Source organism: Geotrypetes seraphini, chromosome 5, assembly GCF_902459505.1.
Source record: "Geotrypetes seraphini chromosome 5, aGeoSer1.1, whole genome shotgun sequence".
NCBI classification, from domain to species: domain Eukaryota; kingdom Metazoa; phylum Chordata; class Amphibia; order Gymnophiona; family Dermophiidae; genus Geotrypetes; species Geotrypetes seraphini.
Genome location: NC_047088.1, coordinates 150,544,520 through 150,565,459, shown reverse-complemented (window position 1 = coordinate 150,565,459; position 20,940 = coordinate 150,544,520). Strand labels below are relative to the sequence as shown.

General features: G+C 42.7%; 1 protein-coding gene across 4 annotated transcripts in view; it reads left to right on the top strand.

Annotated features, from left to right (window-relative positions):
- CARF (calcium responsive transcription factor) overlaps nt 1–20,940 on the top strand; it is a 152,436-nt gene that overhangs the window by 26,197 nt on the left and 105,299 nt on the right. For all 4 annotated transcript variants that reach the window (XM_033945032.1, XM_033945036.1, XM_033945034.1 and 1 more), the window contains exons 2-4: nt 6,500–6,621; nt 7,498–7,722; nt 17,645–17,765. In XM_033945032.1, the coding sequence (XP_033800923.1) occupies nt 6,511–6,621; nt 7,498–7,722; nt 17,645–17,765 (457 nt within the window). In that variant the 5' untranslated portion in view covers nt 6,500–6,510. The remainder of the gene's footprint in view (nt 1–6,499; nt 6,622–7,497; nt 7,723–17,644; nt 17,766–20,940) is intronic.

Below are 20,940 nucleotides of genomic sequence, written 5' to 3'. Positions count from 1 at the left end.
GGGGGGTCCTGATGGGGTGGTTAGCCCTATGTATCAGCCCTGTACATCTGAACTGGCAATATGATACTGGCTGACTTGAAGGTGGTCACACTAAATGTGGATGGACTTCAGTCACCCATAAAAAGATCCAGAGTTCTGGCTTCCCTTAGAAAATTGAACACAGACTTAGCCTTTATATAGGAGACTCACCTGTCACAACTGGAGCATTCTAAATTACACAGAAATTGGGTGGGTTATTCCTCATCGTTTGGAGGTCAGCAGTGAGGAGTGGCGATTCTTATCCACAAAAAGCTACCGTTTCAGTTGCATAAACAGTTTCAAGACTGAGACAGGAAGTTTGTTTTGGTCCTGGGAGAGCTTTAGGCAATGAAGCTGATGCTCTGTAACATTTATGCCCCAAATGTGTACAATCATAGTTTCTTTTCCTCACTTCTGTCTCGCTTATCTGGATACCCTGAGTACAAACTTCTGAAGAAAATCTTATCCAGAGGCCTTTCTGGAGTCTGGAACAAACTGCTCTTTTGGCGCGGCGCATCTACCTCAACTGAGCTCTGCCATGGTTATGGAGTGGGCCTTTTCACCGGATTTTATTTGGCTCCTCTGGAAGGCGTATAGAACAATTTACTAATGATTATAAATATATACAGATATTGTATATATCGATATCAGCACACAATTAGTGAATATGTAAATGCACTCAGTAATCAATAAATATAACTATACCACACGATATATATTCTTACAAACTTAAGATTTCCTGATAAGAGAATATAAACAGCAACTATGATATATGACTTAGCTAATTACCAAAGAGTCTTGAATAACCTTTCCTTAGCAATTAAATGGGAACTCCTATCTAACCCAGCGAACTGTAGAGAAATCTCTCCCTCGCTGTCCTTCAGCTCAGGTCAGCAACGGATGGTCTGGAAAGAATCCTCTTCAGGGTTACCACCTTAATTAGTAAGCCCAGATGTTCTGACAGGGCAAATTTCAAAATACCTGCTTAGCCACAGCACAGTCTTTCAGTCAGATAACAGCCACAGCACTTATCTGCCAGTTCTTTATGGAACAGGTCACAGTCCAGAGGTACAGTTCTTAGTGTCCAGACAAAGAACAGTCTCTGCCCATCAGCTGATGGTGAAGGCACGACACCCAGAAGATTCTTCTTTTGTTTGTTTAATTTCTACTGTTATGCACAAGAGAACGTTCCAATATCAGACCTGAACTTCTCCAAGCCCAAATTTTTTGCGCATGTTCTCTGTCTTGCTGTGCACAGGTGACACACAGGGACCAAGGGTATTTTTGGTCTCAGAAAAATGATTTAGGCTTCTTGTAAATACTCCAGGAGAGAAAAGAAGGTTTTTAGCCTAAGTTTAGGCCTGAAATCTCCAAAATGTAAAGCAGGTTCATCCTCTACAAGTTTTCTACTTGTTACCCTTAGCAGGTTGGATCTGAGTTACTAATGTAAGTGATTTATTGTTCTCTGTTTACTCGTTAAATGTTTATTAATCATTGTTCTATTTTCTAAGTTTCAGAACAAAGCAGAATGTGTGTCTTGCTGGGGAAGTTCCCTATGTCTCTCCTCTTTTCTAGTGGAGTTTGATTGCTTTGGTACCAACTGAGGAGAGTGCTGTGCTTCACTGAGGAAGGGGAGGAGTTATTCAGATCTTAAAGGGATATCTTTCTGCAGTTCGCTGGAAATGGGAATCAACAACTCAAGTATGGACTCCTGTGCATCCTAACGGAATCCAGATTACTGAGGTAACAATCTAATCTGTCATTCTGTAGCAGTCTATAATATCACAACTTCTCTTCATACTATGACCACAAAAATTCTCAGAACTTTAAATTATGTGTCTTGTATTCCAGGAGGTTGCCATTGTTAAAAAACAAACAAAAAAATAATGTAGGATCTAGTGGAACCTGGTTAATTAAGTAAATTCTGAGCACATTTGGACCAAAAAAGTTGGCTCACAGGACTCATCCACCACATATGATAAGTACCCTTATGACCACATCTCCTCCAGCATAGTGGAGACTTATCATTAGTAAATAGGGAAAGATGTTTAGGATAAAGATACCATAGAGTACCTTAAACCCATATTCAATCAGTTTGGTTGAAAATGAAATCTTACATTTATTCTCATATATAGAATTCTAATCTGTATCAGAAAGAGTAGTACACAAATCTCTTTCCCATTTGGTCATATATAGAAGTTTCTTGCAGAAGAGTATAAAATTTAGTAACAGGTTTCTTCTGGTAACTAACCCCCATCAGGGCTTCATCTAAAGATGTAAATTTAGATTGAAGCCAATCCATCAGAGGTGGGGAAATTAATAAATGGTGAACCTATAAATAAATGAAAAGTTTGCACCAGGTATGATATATTTTGTTTTAAGCTGATGAAAGGACTTACAGATCACATACAAATCACCAATAGCATGAATCTTCTTTGCTTCCACCAATTTAAAAGGGTAACATCCTAGTATGGCATTAAGATAAAAAGTGCAGATAATGGAGACATATATAATATCCTCAGCTCCTTGTAACCATTTTTTTACTGACAGAGCCAAAGATCTAATGTGAGACTACAGAAAATTGTAGTTTAGTTTGGAAAGGTTCCCAAAATAAATTGGTTGACTGATTGGAGGGGGGGTTGAAAATGACGTTATAAGCACACCCAAACCTTTTTTTTTTTTGGGGGGGGGTCATACTACTTCACCAGATGTTGTAATTGTGCATCCAAATATTGATAGAGATCAAGAATACTTAAACCCCCCTCATCCCTTTTCCTTCTTAATATCCATTTAGATATTTTTTGGGGGTGGAACACCTTCTCCAAATGCAAACATGCTTTTCTGAATAATCTGCTGTCGAGTTCTAGATATACTTATTGGCAAAGTCTGGCAAATAACAGTTTATAGAAATTTTGGTAATAGCATCATCTAACAGGCTGCCAAGCCAAGAATGAATTAAGAGATGCCAGTGGGCTAATGTTGAAGACATCTCCTGGGAGAGGTTTACCATAAGTGAGTTTAAAAATAGAGGATAAATCCCCAGAAATTTTTGCTTCAAGATATTGGATAAATATGTTAGCCCAGCCAAAAGGTAATTCTTGCTTTATAGCTGCAATTGTAATAGGGTCTAAATTGATATTAAGTAATCATGATTTAAAAGCATTTATTTTAAACCCTTAAAGAGATCCATACACTTGCAATTAATCAAGAATATAAGGAAGAGAAGACCTAGGATCCCCCAATGTTGTCAAAAAGGCTGTGAGGTCCTTTCCAGGTTTTGGCAAAACAGTCACCCCTGCTTCCAACATAGAAGCTAGTGGCTTGTTCCCCTGCAAAATATAATTGAAAACCTCTCGTAATACCGGAGCTAAATAACATTTAAATTTTGCAGTAACAAATTTTACAAAACAGTAAAATTTTAAAAAACTGTACAACAGTCGTCCAGGTGACTTGCCCAGTTTCAAAATGGAGATAGCTGCTTTAATTTTCTGGCTGGCTGATCTAGTAATATGGATTGCTCAGGAGTGAGCCGAGGAAGGGAGGCCTCTACCAAATACTGACTACTTCCAGCCATATCAGAAACTATCTCCGACGTGTAGAGTAATTGATAAAACTGGATAAAATACCGTATTCCCTGAGTTTAGGGGTATCAGTAACTATGTATATTCTGAGAATATACGAATGGGACTGTTTAGCTTTCAATTGCTGTGCCAATCATTTACTGGTTTTATTGCCTTCCTCAAAATAAACCCTTTGAGCAAGATGCAGTTCATGCTAGATTTTTATCAACTCACAAACCTGTAACTGTTCCCTAAGGGAAGCCAATTTCACTTTAACAGTATTTGAACCATTTGAAATATTTCTGCTCACAGTCTAGTATCTCCTGCCTCAATTGTTGATCTTTCTGCTCTCTTTGTTGTTTTAACCAAGAAGCCCATTTGATAAGATGTCCCCTATTAAATGCTTTAAAGCTATCCCAGACGACCATCATGGTTATTTCAGGGATGTTGTTTAACTGGAGGTACTCTGGGATAACTCTGTGCAATTCTGTCATCACCTCGTTACTAGTATACAGGAGGCTCTCATTTAATCTTGAAAACTGAAGAGGCCTGTCCTTAAGCCCAAGTGAAAGTGCAACAATCTCTGGCACATGATCAGACCAATTCAATTTCTTCCCCTAGAAGTGTTGACATGATTTGCCTATCAAAAATATATAATCAATTCTTGAATATACATCATTCACAGAGAAATAGAATGTGAACTGAGATTCCATGTCAGCAGCAGATGAATCCAGAGACAAGTGGGTTATGTCCATCCACCAGCAGGTGGAGACAAGAGAGCACCAAACTGAGCTCTGTCATATATTGGATGGTATGCTCACTGGTAAGCCTGTATTCTCCATCTCCACAGGCAGATGGATGATCTCCCCAGCTCCTAGTTTTATCATCTGACTTAGTGTGGCATGGGAGTGGTAGCTCAGTCCAGCCTGGCGGCTTTGCTATCTTAGTTGGCTTCCTGGATGCCTATGATGGGATATAACTGGTGGTGCCCATACCCTGCCCATCTCCGAAAGCCTCAGATAGATTTGGCCTGTATTCCTTCCTACTCACGTTTAAAAAAAAAAAAAAAAAAAAACCAAAAAAACATTGGAATAAACCTAGGAGTACAGTGCACTGGAGGTGCCTTGAATGGAAAAGAGTAGCCATCTATCTGTGGAACTACTGCATTAAATTTGCAATCTATCCCTGAAAACAGGCGTGATCCCGGAGGACTGGAAGATAGCCAATGTTACGCCCATCTTTAAAAAGGGATCAAGAGATGACCCGGGAAACTACAGACCGGGTGAGTCTGACCTCGGTTCCGGGGAAAATGGCGGAAGCACTGATAAAAGAAAACATCGATGAACATTTTGAAAGAAACGAACTTCTGATAACCAGCCAACATGGTTTCTGCAAGGGGAGATCGTACCTAATGAACTTATTGCACTTCTTAGAAGGAATTAACAAACGGATGGCCAAAGGAGACCCCATAGACATCATATATCTAGATTTCCAAAAAGCCTTTGACAAGGTGCCCCATGAACGCCTACTCTGGAAGCTGAAGAACCATGGGGTGGAAGGATACGTACATAGATGGATCAGAAACTGGTTGGCGGGTAGGAAACAGAGGGTAGGAGTGAAGGGCCACTATTCGGACTGGAGGAGGGTCACAAGTGAGGTCCCGCAGGGCTCTGTGCTCAGGCCGCTGCTATTTAATATATTCATAAAGGATCTAGAAACAAGGACGAAGTGCGAAATAATAAAATTTACAGATGACATCAAACTGTTTAGTGGAGCTCGGACTAAAGAGGACTGTGAAGAATTGCAAAGGGACTTGAACAAACTAGGGGAATGGGCGACGAGATGGCAGATGAAGTTCAACGTTGAGAAATGTAAAGTATTACATGTGGGAAACAGAAACCCAAGGTACAACTATACAATGGGAGGGATGTTATTAAATGAGAGTACCCAAGAATGGGACTTGGGGGTAATGGAGGACATGACAATGAAGCCGACGGCACAGTGCGCAGCGGATGCTAAGAAGGCAAACAGAATGCTAGGCATAATCAAGAAGGGTATTACAACCAGAACAAAAGAAGTTATCCTGCCATTGTATCGGACAATGGTGCGTCCGCATCTGGAGTATTGCATCCAATATTGGTCGCCGTACCTTAAGAAGGATATGGCATTACTCGAGAGGGTTCAGAGGAGAGCGACGCGTCTGATAAAGGGGATGGAAAACCTTTCATACGCTGAGAGATTGGAGAAACTGGGTCTCTTTTCCCTGGAGAAGAAGATATGATAGAGACTTACAAGATCATGAAGGGCATAGAGAGAGTAGAGAGGAACAGATTCTTCAAACTTTTGAATAATAAAAGAACAAGAGGGCATTCAGAAAAGTTGAAAGGGGACGGATTCAAAACGAATGCTAGGAAGTTCTTCTTTACCCAACGTGTGGTGGACACCTGGAATGCGCTTCCAGAGAGCATAATAGGGCAGAGTACGGTACTGGGGTTCAAGAAAGGATTGGACAATTTCCTGCTGGAAAAGGGGATAGAGGGGTATAGATAGAGGATTACTGCACAGGTCCTTGACCTGTTGGGCCGCCGTGTGAGCAGACTGCTGGGCACAATGGACCTCAGCTCTGACCCAGCAGAGGCATTGCTTATGTTCTTATGTGTGTGTGCTATGGGTCTGATTTAATCGCAGTGAGTATGTTGCTGGGCCTCCATACTGTTGTTACTACTTGGCTTACCGAGGGGGGTTGGACATTAGTATCGGTCTTCTCAGGTGTGGAGGTTCCATCTGTTTCTTCTGAGTTTGTGCGTTATATTTTATTTTTATTTTAAATGTTTGATTGTACCCTGTCTTGACCTATGGCAATTTGGCAGGTTATTTTCTTTGTAAACAGATCAATTTATTTATTTAACTAACTCTTCCAGGTTGTCATGAAATGGAAGAAAATGGAGCAGACCATGAGATCAGCATGGATAGATCTAGCTACTTATTGATTGCTAACTGCAGTGGCACAGAAGAGACAGAGACAGATGCTCATGTGTTCCAGGTATGAAATAGGGCGGGATATTCATCTCCGAACCATTATATTCTTTTCATCCTGTGCAAGTGCATAGTGAGTCCTAGTGAAAATGTACTACACTAGAAAAGAGATTGGTTGCTTAAATGGTAGAGCAATTACTGTATTTTCAGCATATTCACATTGGAAAGAAAAGTTATGAATTCCAAACAAATTGTTTGACAAGCAGTATTTAGAAAAATTAGACCAGACCCAAATTTGCTTATCCAGCCAAATATGATCAAATATGATGTAAGATATTTAAGTCCTCAAGTTCCCAATTTTTGATCTGAATCTTGGAAGAAAGAAAGGAATTTCCAAGTTTTAACAGAAAAGAATCAATTTTAATATTCTTACATTGCAAACTAATTTGGTTCAATTATTCAAAATATTAATTTGTTCAGTACCAGCTCTAAACTATTATATGAAATAATAACATCTAATGTTATCCCCTTTTTTAATTTCTTTTGAAATCCTATTGATATATATAGTAACTGAATGCAGTGTTAGACTCCCAGGTCCTACAGCCTTAGGCTAGATATTAATGCTGGTGGGCAAATGAATTTAGTTGAAGATTTTCTCACTAGAATAGTTACATTAGTAAACCAATATACATCAAACAGTAGATTAAAATGGAATGGACAGGGAGAATGGAAACTGCTTAGTAATGGATGTCAATAACCAGATTCAGAGTAATGACTAGAGAAAAGGTAGTATTAATATATGAATCACATTCTTGCTGTGCTGTGCAGGAGAGTTTAGACTTTATATTCTGGTCACTTGCCCAGTAGTCAAGCAGATTTCTAGATACTTTCTGACAAACTGCAGAGTATAGATTTTATTGTTTATTTTCTTCCTCTTTAAAAGCCTCTGGCCTGTGTGGGTTCCAGTGATCCATCCTTTGGGCAAAATGAGTGTTCTACAGTTTTGCCTATTACATTGCATGTAACAGACGGTTCCTCTCCAGTCCAGAATGCCTCAGTGCACCTGTCCCAGGCCCAGCCTTTACCTGAGCAGTTTCATGTGATAGACCAGAGTGGTCAAGCCATCCAATATGAGCTACAGTCTTTAGCAGGATCCAATACTCAGATGGTGAGTGGAACTGTCAGCATATGGGTGAGGACATGGCATGCCCTGCAATTGTAACTGATAGGTTTATTTTTCAAGTATTAGAGTAATCATAGCCTATTTTAATAAAACCATTCTGAAAGGACTCACAGGTCCAATTTGATGATAGAGAAACATACCCTTGTTTACTACAATAAATACAATAATTAACGCTATTATACAAGTTTTTCTACTGTTTGTATAGTTGTATGATGAATGCTACCCATGTCTGCACTGCACTTACATTACATATATTATGTATCAGGATTATATAATAGTTGCTGACTTAACAAATCATATAGCAAATAATAAATGAGAACAAACAGCATGACTAAAGCGGCAGGTGGTGTATTGCCTGCTTTGTTAACAGGATCTGTGCTTTTTTTGTTGTTGCTGTATTCAAATTAGTACTGTGTTGCCTCTACCTCTCGCATAGATTCCAACAATAACTTAATGAATGTATGAGTGGCTGAACATGATTTACATGTGCAAATCTGCAAATTTTCCTTTGAAGAATTTCAGAGTGTTTCAGTTATGTTTTGTCTTGTTTATTGTTCTGTCCCCTCCCCCTTAATCTTTTATTGTAAACCGCTTAGATTTTAAATTTGTTTTTATATTTGTGATGTATCACATAAACTGAACTGAACTTCCATTCCATGCCAGTAGCAGGTAAAAAAAACTTGTAAAGAGACCCATCCCTATAGCAAATCTGTGATACCATAACAACACTGCCAGAACTCACACAGCACCAAAAGGTAGCCATACTGGGCCCTAGAACACCAGTACACCTTCTACTGGGAAAAGAGAAGTGGGACTGCCACAAATCTGTACACACAAACTACATGCTAACAAAGTACCACATCTCAATCACACATGTAAAAGACAGATCACCACCAAACAAAGGACAAAGTACCACAAATTAGAAATATAAAGACAAAACTGGGAATCCCAAGTCGTCAAACTTGGCATGTCCTACAGTATTACAGAGCTAAAAACAGAAATGCATTTATTGTACAAGTTCTGAACAATATACAAAGACATCAATTATACTCTTATGCATTTCCCAAAGCTAACATATTCCAGTTAATAAATTCAGGATTAAACATTTTTTTCTATCTTTTTCTCATCTAGGCCTTTTGTTTATCCAGGCACAGTGGTCTCAGTCTCTCTTTTGTGCTTTTCTCTGTCTGTCTTTTCCTAACTTTATTGTACATGTGGTGATTTATCGCTTCCCGCGAACTGGACTTGCAAAGTGAGAATACTTAGTTTTGAGTACCTCCTCTATAGAGGCAGAACCCTAGTCCATACTTTGGATTTTTCTTTGCAAGAAATTTATGCAGACGTGTTTCTGATGTGCTCTGCTTAGATTTTTTTTCTTTTCATTTTTTTGCGTTTAAAGTTCATTTTTTTAGGCTTCAGTGCCCTGAGACCCCTTTTTGGGGATCCTTTTCCTGGGAAAAGACGTATATCTGTTGAGCTAATATGCAGCTCTGCAGGGCAAGTCTTTGGGTGGAACTGAAGAGCTAGCCTGCTGTGTCTCTTCTGGGCTCAGGGTCCATTCCCCTGGGAGCCGGCTCGCCTTCTGAATTTCTCAGTAGCTTGAGCACAGGCTGTGGGCATCCTGAATAAAAACCCTCGGGTATGAGGGCACTTGCTGCTTATTTACCCATCCCCATCACACTCTCAAGTTTCCTGGGGGAGGGGTGTATATGCAGGTCATTCCATCCAGTTTGCAGCCCGAAGATTCCGAGGTCTGGGAGAGTTGCTGGAAGTCTCTGAGACAAAAGAGTCCTTTCCTCCTTTTAGCTGCATTGAAAAAGCTGCAGGCAGGCACCAACAGTACATTCCTTTGGGAGAATCAGGGTGGATCTGAAAATCACCAAACTGAGGTTTTCTGGGGTTAGGGTTCAGGTTTCCCACCCCCAAACCCTTGTTTCTGTGTTCTTAAACTTTTCAAATTGTTTAGCTGGAACCACAGCCCTCCACATCTAAATGCACGGTCATGAGCTGTGTTAATGTCCAGAACTCTTTTATTCCGGCTCATCCGGATATTACTGCTCTGGTCACAGAACAGTAGGAGACCCTGGAGGGGTCCTTGTGGATTGGTAAGCCATGGATAAGCTTTATCTCCTGGCTTCTAAGTTCCAGCAACTTTTTTGACCAGTCAAAGGTGGATTTGGCAATTACTCAGGTCACCAAGCGTACTGCTCCTCTGAGTGAAGATAGTGCAGGACCGCAGAGTGGACATGATTCATAAGAAACAATTTGAGGCTGCGTAAACCCCATCAGCGGAGGAGGACACCTGTCCCCATCTTGTACTGGAAGGCATAGACTGTGGCAGATGCTCTCTATGACCTTATCAGAGCAAGGTGTCAGCATATGCAGTCTCAGCTTGCAGGATGCTCTGGATCCGTCAGAGGGCTGGCGACTCGACGTCCAAGGCTACTTTGAGTAGATTGCCCTTTAAGGGGCAGATGCTTTTCAGTAACAGCCTTGATGATCTCAAGGCTGATTGCCACCCTAAGTCCCTACTGGAGGACAGGCCTTGGCAGCTTCCCAGCGGGAGTAGAGGTACTTTTCGTCCCTCCCGCCACTCTCAACAGTACTACCAGGATTCCTCAGCACAGAGACTCTTCCAAGGTTACCGGCAACATTTCAACAACTTCAGGTGCCAGCAAACTGCTGGGTCTTGCCTCTACCCATCCTCCAAAAAAACACAATGACGCCAGGCTGCCAGTTCCACTGCCACATATTGGGGGGCAATTGTCAGTGTTTCTGGGGGAATGGTAGAAGATCTTCTTAGACCAATGGTTGCTAGATATCATCCAAGAAGATCACAAGATCAAGTTTTAGCACCCTCCCATGGATCTGTTCCTTGACTCTCCTGCTGGCCGGCCGGAAAAAGAGATCAAGGTAGAACTTTCGTCAACCGTAAGCCCGAGGTCATAATGCCTTTGTACAGATCCATGGTGAGACCCCGTCTGGAATACTGTGTACAATTCTGGAGGCCGCATTATCAAAAAGATGTGCGGAGAGTTGAGTCGGTTCAGCAAATGGCCACCAGGATGGTCTCGGGACTCAGGGATCTCCCGTATGAGGAACGACTGGGTAAGATGCAGCTGTACTCACTCGAGGAACGCAGAGAGAGGGACATGATCGAGACGTTCAAATATGTCACAGGCCGTATCGAGGTGGAAGAGGATCTCTTTTTCCTTAAAGGACCCACGGCAACAAGAGGGCATCTGTTGAAAATCAGGGGTGGGAAATTTCATTGCGACACCAGAAAATATTTCTTCACCGAAAGGGTGGTTGATTGCTGGAATAATCTTCCACAACAGGTAATTTAGGCCAGCAGCGTGCCAGATTGTAAGAAAATATGGGATTGGCATGTGGGATCTCTTCATGGAGGTAGTTAGGGGGTGGGCCATTAGTGTGGGCAGACTAGATGGGCCTTGGCCCTTTTCTGCCATCATGTTCTATGTTTCTATGTTTCTAAGGTTCGAGCCACTCTCCAGAGACTCTTGGAAATTCAGGCCATAGAACCTGTCCCCGAAGATGACTCGGACTCGGGCTCAAGCAGATACTCCAGATACTTCATTGCACCAAAGAAAGGTACAGAAGACTTGAGTCCCATTTTGGATCTCAAGGCAGTAAACGTGTTTCTAAGGATCTCATATTTCTACTAGTATTCTAGGATCGGAGCTGTGGCTGGTGTACAACTATGCAATGCCTTGCCTGGTATCCTGCGCTTTTGTATGGGGAGGATGAATTTTAAGAAAATTCTGAAAACTCAATTGTTTGCTAATGCCTTCTTATGCTAAGATGTATTTCAGTTGATAATCGCCTTCTAGAATTTTTCTGACATCGAAGTATGATTTAAAGCTTGTTTGTACTTCTGAACTGATCAAATTTGTGCTCTATCCCTATTATAACAGGGGTGATTAATGATATTGTCTTTATATGTCTGTTATACGTGACAATCTGACAGGATTGACGGTCAGTCTAGAGGAGGTGTGTAGGCAGATTGATAGGCTTATGAGCAATAAATCCCTGTGACCGGATGGCATCCATCCGATGATCATCAAGGAACTGAAAGGGACCATAGCTGAACTGCTTCAATTAATAGCCAATCTGTCGATCAAATCGGGAAAGATTCCGGAAGACTGAAAGGTGGCGAATGTTATGCCGATCTTCAAGAAAGGTTTGAGGGGAGATCCGGGAAACTACAGACTGGGAAAGATAGAGGACAGCATCATTGATCACCTTGATGGACATGGGCTGATGAGGACCAGTCAGCACAGATTTAGCAAAGGCAGATCGTGTTTGACAAACTTGCTGCACTTCTTTGAGGGAGTAAACAGACAGATAGACAAGGGCGATCTGGTTGACATTGTATATCTGGATTTTCAGAAGGCATTCGACAAGGTTTCGCATGAACGACTACTTCGTAAAATTGCAAGCCACGGAATTGAGGGTGAAATACTCATGTGGATTAAAAACTGGCTGGAGCATAGGAAACAGAGAGTGGGGGTAAATGGACAATATTCGGACTGGAAGAGCGTCACCAGTGGGGTGCCGCAGGGCTCAGTGCTTGGACCCGTGCTTTTCAACATCTTTATAAACGATCTGGACATAGGTATGACGAATGAGGTGATTAAATTTGCAGACGATACGAAGTTATTCAGAGTAGTGAAGATATAGGGGATTGCAAAGATCTGCAACGTGACATAATCAGGCTCGAGGAATGGGCATCGACATGGCAGATGAGGTTCAACGTGGATAAGTGTAAAGTGATGCATGTCGGTAACAAAAATCTCATGCTCGAGTACAGGATGTCCGGGGCGGTACTTGGAGAGACCTCCCAGGAAAGGGACTTGGGAGTTCTGAACGATAAGTCGATGAAGCCGTCCATGCAATGTGCGGCGGCGGCATAAAGGGCAAACAGAATGCTAGGAATGATAAAGAAGGGGGATCACAAACAGATCAGAGAAGGTTATCATGCCTCTGTACCAGGCCATGGTGCGCCCTCACCTGGAGTACTGCGTCCAGCACTGGTCGCCGTACATGAAGAAGGACATGATACTACTCGAAAGGGTCCAGAGAAGAGCGACTAAGATGGTTAAGAGATTGGAGGAGCTGCCGTACAGCGAAAAATTAGAGAAACTGGGACTCTTCTCCCTCGAACAGAGGAGATTGAGAGGAGACATGATCGAAACATTTAAGGTACTGAAGGGGATAGACTTGGTAGATAAGGACAGGTTGTTCATCCTCTCCAAGGTAGGGAGAATGAGAGGACACTCTCTAAAGTTGAAAGGGGATATATTCTGTACAAACGTAAGGAAGGTCTTCTTCACCCAGAGAGTGGTAGAAAGCTGGAACGGTCTTCCGGAGGCTGTTATAGGGGAAAATACCCTCCAGGGATTCAAGACAAAGTTAGACAAGTTCCTGCTGAACGAGAACGTGCACTGGTAGGGCTAGTCTCTGTTAGGGTGCTGGTCTTTGACCAGAGGGCCGCCATGTGAACGGACTGCTGGGTATGATGGACCAGTGGTCTGACCCAGCAGCGGCAATTCTTATGTTCAATTGGAGGGAAACAAGATTCTATGTATGTCATTTGGAAACTGCATAGTTGTATGCGGTATATACATTTTTAAATAAATAAATACATAGAGACAGCCCATTCAGTCATCGTGGCTATGGCTCTGGGAGAGTTTCTAGCCTCCCTGGATCTCACATAAGCATACCTGCATAGTCCCATCTTTAAGGACAACAGAAGATATCTGCAGTTCCAAGTACTTCAGCAGCATTTCCAGTTTGTGGCACTCCTGTTTGGGCTGGCGACAGCTCCCCGCACGTTCACCAAGGTTATGGTGGTGGTGACAGCTCACCTCTGGCATTTGGAGATTCAGGTTCATCCTACCTGGACGACTGGCTGATCAGAGCCTTATCCAGACAGGAGTGTGAGCTGGCGATGTGACAAGTTGTGGACCTGCTCCAGTGTTTGGGCTGGATTGTCAACTTAAGGAAGAGCCTTCTGGCACCGACCCAGTGGCTAGAGTACTTGGACATTCTCTTCGACACAGCTTATAGCCGAGGGTTTCTTCCCAAGCCATGCAAATCGAAACTCCAAAGCCAGATCCTATCTCTCTTGGAAAGTCAAACTCCAATGACTTGGCATTACCTTCAAGTATTGGGCTCCATGGCAGCCACACTGGAGGTTGTCCGTGGGCCAGAGCCCTTATGCGACCTCTATAGGACTCTCTTCTGTCCCGGTGGTCTGCGCAGAAACATACTTTTCAGACACTGTTTCCTTGGACCGGGGTTGCGAGGAGCAGCCTTCAGTCGTTGCTTCAGGATGCATCCTTTTCTGAAAGATATACATCTACAGATCTCAGATTGGAAAACTGTAACGACCGATGTCAGCCTCTTCAGCTGGATAGCTCATTGCGGGCTTCTCTCAGTTCAGGGCTAGTGGACTCCATCAAAAGAAGTGACCCATCAATCGTCTGGAGCTCAGAAAGCCCTGAATGCTCTGGAAGACGTCTTCCAGGGATGGGCGGTAAGTGTTTTCTGCTAATGCCATGGCAGTGGTGTATGTAAACAGGCATGGGGGCACAAGAAGTCCTCCCATTGTGACTGGAGGCTCAGATGCTTTTTGGGTGGGCAGAATCCCACCTTCAGGCTCTTTCTGCGACCTATATGGCCGGAGTGGAAAATGTTCAGGCTGACTTTTTAAGTGGACAGTTCTTAGAGCTGAGGGGAATGGACTCTCTCAAGCAGGGTGTTTGACTTAATTGTTTGGCGCTGGGGCAGACAAGTGATTGACTTGATGGCTTTGGCCAAGAATGCAAAGGTCAAACGCTGCTTCAGTCAAAGAGTGGAACCAGGAAGCGCGGGGTTAAATGCTTTGGTCTAACCCTGGGCTCCTTCACATCTTCCTTATTTGACCCATGGTGGGCAGGGTTATCTGCCGGATTGCATCTCATCTAGGCCTTGTGATCCTGGTGGCTATAGATTTGCCTCACTAGCCTTGGTATGCAGATCTAGTACATCTTGAGCAGGGCAAAGTTCTTAGACTACCTCTTCATCGTGGTCTTCTGAATCAGGGGCCAGTCCCCATGGAGAATCCACAATGCTGTGGTCTTATGGCATGGCTCTTGAGTGCTCAGCACTAGTTTGCAAGGGATATTCTGATGTGGTTCTTGCCACGCAGCTTCGGGATAGGAAGCCCTCTACTCTGGCAACCTATGTGAAGGCATGGTGAGCTTTTCAGCAATGGTGTGCTTAAGAACAGGTGGAGCTGCGTCGGGCTCCCATTCCAGTTATTCTGGTTTTTATTCAGGCTGGGCTGCAGAAAAGTCTGGCTGTGGTTTTTCTTAAAGTACAGGTGGCTGGTCTCTCTTGCTTCCTGTCTCATGATCACAAGTCTTTGTTAATGACTCATCTTGATGTTATCAGATTTCTCCGGGGAGCTCTCTGGTTAAGGCCTCCTCGGAGACATCCATTTCCGACCAGGAACCTTAATATTGTTCTGTAGGGTCTCACTATGGCTCTGTATGAGCCACTGAAAGATGCGTCTCTTTTGGACCTCATAGTTAAGACTGTGTGTTTGGTGGCAATTGTTTCAGTGCGATGAATTTCAGAACTCCAGGCGCTTTCCTGCAGAGAAGCTTTCCTCAGAATCTCGGCTGAGAGTGTCACTCTCCGTGCTGTTCCTTCCTTTCTTCTGAAGGTGGTGTCCGATTTCCACATAAACCAGGAAGTTCATCTGCCTGCTTTCCAGTCCACAAGGTGTGACAAACAGGATAGAGTTTTGAAGAAGCTGGACATCTGTTTTGCTTCTGTACTTGGAAAAGACAAATGACTTTCGCCTCTCTGATCACGTGTTCACGCTCACTAGCTATTCCTGACTTGGCAGGCCAGCTTCTAAAGCCTCTATCACTAGATGGATTTGAATGGAGATCTCTTTGGCATACATTGCCTGTGGGAAGCAGCTACAAATCTCTCTCAAGGCACACTCAACCTGGAGTGTCACCTCGTCCTGGGCGGAATCTCAGGCAGTTCCTCCTGCAAAGATCTGTCAGGCAGCTATTTGGTCTACTCTGAATACCTTTTTAAAATTTTACAGAGTGGATGTAGTGGCTCGTGAGGTCACTACTTTTTACCCTCCTAGACATCAGCCACTGTTTTGGTACATCACCACATGTACAGAATCCAGAGGAGATGTAATTGAATGAAAGATTAGGTTATTACCTGTATTTTAAGAGAAGCCATAGCCAAGTACTTGTGACTTGGATTGTCTCCATGAAGACGGCATAGATGGACCATTGGTCTGACCCAGTAAGGCTGTTCTTATGTTCTTAATTTTCTTTCAGTTAATCTACTACGGATTCCGTATGATATCACTTCTGTACATTTTGTATTGCCTGCTTTCTGTCTCAGATATTTCTGTGTTCCTGGACCGGGGTGGTTCTACTGTACTGTCAGTCGGAGGGCTAATCGCCTAGAGATGAGTAAGTGTATTCTTCAGCCTATGGCTCTCTTAATGTAATGCTGGTTGTTTCTCTATGGTTGTGTGTCCATTGTTATGATGATTTCTTCTAATTGTTGTTATCTACATTACAGAGCAGATCAGAATTGCTTGTTATTTGCGGGAAGTATCCCAAATTCCCCTCCTCTTTTGTCTTCTGTTCCAATGGCCTCTATTGCTTTGGGACTAAACTGAGGTGTGGACTGGGGCTCTGTCTCTAAAGGGGGAGGTACTCAAAACTGTTAAGTATTCTTACTCTGCAAGTCCAGCTCACAGGAAGGGATAAATCACTACAAGTACGGAATTCATAGTAGTTTAACTTAAAGAAGATTATCCAGGCAAGAACCTAATCTTTCATTACAAGTTCTGCCATCCATTTGCCATTTCTTCTCTCTCCGCCTGCTTTCTTTCATTCCTCCCCTACATCTTTTAACTTTTTTCTTCATTTCTTTCTTTTTTGTCTCTATATATTTAAATTTCATTCACATCACTCCCAGCCTTTAATCTACTTTTTAACTTTTTACCTACTTAATCAACTTCCATTTCTTCTTTCTGCTACCCATTCCATCTTCCCTAGATCTCCTAATTCTTCAGCTTCTTATTCGCTTTTGTCTTTCACCCACTGTCTATTACTACATTATCACTCTCTCACTTATCTCCTTGCCAACCTCCCCCCCTCGATGTTCTCACAATGGTTCTGACATACCCAGTATCTCTCATCTCTTCCCCGCCCCATCTCCATTTCTAGCAGTCAAGTATCTCCCCATTTGCTCAAACTTTTCCTCCACCCCTATGGTCTGACATCTTCTCTCTTCTCTCTTTCCCCCTCTATAGTCCAGCAGTTTCCTGTCACTCTGTTTGATCCCTCTCTCTCCCTTCCTCTTTCATTTCCAGTGGTAATCTAGCAGCTTTCTGTCCCTCCTTCCCAAATACTCCTACTTCTCTTTCCCTCCCCGTACCTTACTACTACCACCACTAAATAGAAACAGTAAGAAGCAATATGAGGTCTTGCAGCACACATACATGGCACAGCAGCTTGATAACAGGAAGTTTCATCAGAAGAGATGGAGAGGATCTGGAATTGCAACATCCACATAGGTTGCAAGGTTCTACATTTCTTTTCACTTTTCATTAGACATCTCACCTGCCTATCACCTCACTAATGTTGGTCCTGGCTGGCTTACTGTGATGACCATGCCACTGTGTGTGAGTGCACAGTTTGCGTGGTGGGTAATGCCAGCCTCGATTGTTAGACATGATTTCTTTTGATCAGTGGCACTAATTTGATCTGACAATTCAGAACTGTATAAGTAGGTGAATTTTACATGGTTGCAATATAGAAATGCTGAACTTTGTTTTTTGTTTTGATTGTTAAAGATGATAGTCACCAGCCAGTCCGAAAATGGACAGGTGCTCCATGTGATCCCTTCCAACTCATCAGGAATGGCACAAGTACTAATCCCTCAGGGACAATTTCTGGATGTAGCAAGCTCACAAGGTCAGTAATATTAAAAAAAAAAAAAAAACCCCAACCTATATTTTTAGCATATTCAAAACAAAATTACACCTGCTTTATGTTGTGCAAAAGGTGTCTCAGATCACTAAACATGAGCTTATCTTTAAATAATTTAAAGTAAAAATTAATCTGTATTATACCTGAACAAATATCCTTCAGATACTCTACAAACCCAACAATATTAACACAATCAAGAATAAAATGGGAGAAGACATGTCATTTAAATTGTGTTTATCGCCACTAAAATCTGTGCTTAGGTGACTTTAATTCAAGTTAGGAAGCCAGTACTTCTGTTTGGTGCCTAGGTTTGTCAGAGTGTACATTCTGTGGCTGATTATTTCATTTCATTTGTATCCCACCTATTGCCATGCTTATAAGCAAATAGCAATGAATATTAACAATAAAATGAGAGGAAGTCATATATGACATTCATAAGTATGATTATTTCTTATTCTATACAGTCTAAAATACTTTAAAACAACTACTTAAATAATGTCATAGGCCATCCCTAAATAGATGTATTTTCAGTTTCTTCCAAAAACTCAGAATGCTTCATAAATTATTTATTTTGGTGGAATTCCATTTGTTTACTTTATAAATATGAAACAAAGATTGCTGAAAAATTGAAATGTATTGATTATCATTTGAAAATTTAGAAACCTTTAAAACTCTTCTATAAATCTAACAACACAGATTTGTCATAATTTTTGCAATATCAGAGTTATGACTTAACAACAATCTGTCATATTGACAAATAGCTCTTCTAATTCTCTTTGTTTATTTTCAGTTTATTATTATGTTATTGTTTAAATTTCAATAAAGATTGTTCCATTGTAAAAGTGGTAGTAGGCTGAACCATAGGGTTATCTATGCATGCAGTTCTTCCTTTTGCAGGCAAGCATGAAGGTGTTTTTCTGATCTGCTCCATTTGTTTTGCGGTGTTTTCAGCTTATTAGCGGATATTTTGTGCGGCTTAAAGGAACTGCTTTGCCTGCTTGGAGAGGAGCAGACATTTAAATCTGCAACTGGCAGGTGCATCCTTCAAGAATTTATACGGCCAGCCTGCTGAAGATTTGTGGCGCTCAGGGTTCCGGGCCATAAGCGCTTGCTCATTTCCTTGACTTGGTCAGGAGCTTGATCACAGACTGTTAGGCATCAATAGTGTTCCTTTGGGGCGCACATGGTGCTGGCTGCAGCTTCACCTTCCCCCTTTTTTTTACTGTGTCAGTCGTGGCCCAGGGGGGGGTGGGTTGAAGATCAGTTTGACTAAGATCTGACTGGCAGCCAGTCGGGTTTTTAGGATTTCCCCAATAAATATGCACGAGATCTATATGTATGCGCTGCCTTCATTGTATGCAAATGGATCTCATGCATATTCATTGGGGAAATCCTAAAATTCCGACTGGATTGTGGCCCTCGTTTCCCACCCCTGGCCTATACGATCTAATGGCCAGTTTACAAGATTGATAGCCAAGATCTTTACTAGACAACAGACCCTGAGACACCAGAGCCAGGGGTCCTTTGTGTGTCACTGTGCTCTCACTGGTACTCAAGAGGAGCCTCTGCCCAGCAAACATATGAAGGTGCCAGACAAAATTTTTCCAAAACCAAGGTTCAGGTCCATGCTCTGCATTGCCAGCCAAAAAGCCGCTCCTCTGAAGTTTGGAGATTGGCTTTTGGACTATCTGGAGGCTTGGGAACAGATAATAACAGACTGCTGAGTCCTGGACATTATCAGAGGGGATTACAAGATAGAGTTTGCATGCCCTCCCTCCAACTGGTTCATGGACTAGCCAGCCAGCCAGAGAAAACATTCTGAGCAACATTACACAGGTTACTAGATATTCAAGCCATAGAACCAGTTCCTCCAGAAGACTCAGGCTCTGTATACTTTGACATGCCCAAGAAAGGCTCAGAGGAGTGGAGACCCATCCTGGATCTGAAACACATCAATGCAGCTCTGAGAGTTCCTTAGTTCTGTATGGAGACTATTTGGTCCGTCATTGCAGTGGCGTAGCTAGGAGAATTTCTGGCCTCCCTAGATTTGACAGAAGTTTAACTTCACATCTCAATCTTCTCGAACACAGAAAGTTCCTGAGATTCCATGTGTTGGAGAATCACTACCAATTCTCAGCACTTCCCTTTGGGTTGGCAACCGTGCTTCAAACTTTCACCAAGGTTATGATGGTGGTGGCGGCCGCTCATCTCTGCAGAGTGGGTTGGCAAGTGCACCCATACTTGGATGATTGGCTTATCAGAGCACCGTCCTACACGGAAGGAGAAAAGGTGGAAGCGGCATTTGTAGAGATGTTACAGAGTCTGGGATTGATTGTGAACTTTTGAAAGTGCCACTTGGTTCTTACACAGTCCGTGGAATATCCAGGGGTCTTATTTAACACTACAGAAGGCTGACTCTTTCTTCCAGAAGCATGCAAACAGAAGCTTCGTGGTCAAATTACAGACCTGTTAGCCAAGCCAGCACCTACTGCATGGCATTACCTTCAAGTCCTGCAGTCAATGGTAGCCACACTAGAGCTGGCGCCCTGGGCGAAGGCACTCATTCACCTATTCCAGGGCACCTTGTTGTCTCACTGGTCACCTCAGAGAGACTTCCTACAAATTCCACTCCCTTGGACAGCGATGGCCAGAAGCAGCTTGAGCTGGTGACTTCACCCACAGTCTGGTGTGTCAAAAAGCCATGACGCTCCAGTACCGTCAGGAGAACTTAGAGATGCTCTGTGAAGACCAAGTGAATTTTTTCATCGTTTGGTGACTGGAGATGAGACTTAGGTCTATCACAGAGATCCTGAGTCCAAAATGGAGTCAATGCAGTGGAAGCACAAGTCATCTCCCACCCCCAAAAATGTTTAAGGCAGAAAAATCTGTAGGCAAAGTCATGGCACCTGTCTTGTGGGATGATGAAGGACTTTAGCTTCTGGAGTTCATGCCACACAAGACAACCATAACCGGGTAGAGTTAACACCAACACAATGCTCGCCTTGTGGGAGTCAATCAAGGAGAAATGACGAGGAAAAATTAAAGCAGGCATGCTGCTTCTTCATGACAATGCGCTGGTGCACACGTCACAACCATCACAGGCTACCATCCGAATGTGGGTTTCAGCAGCTGAACCTATCCACCCTACAGTTTTGATCTG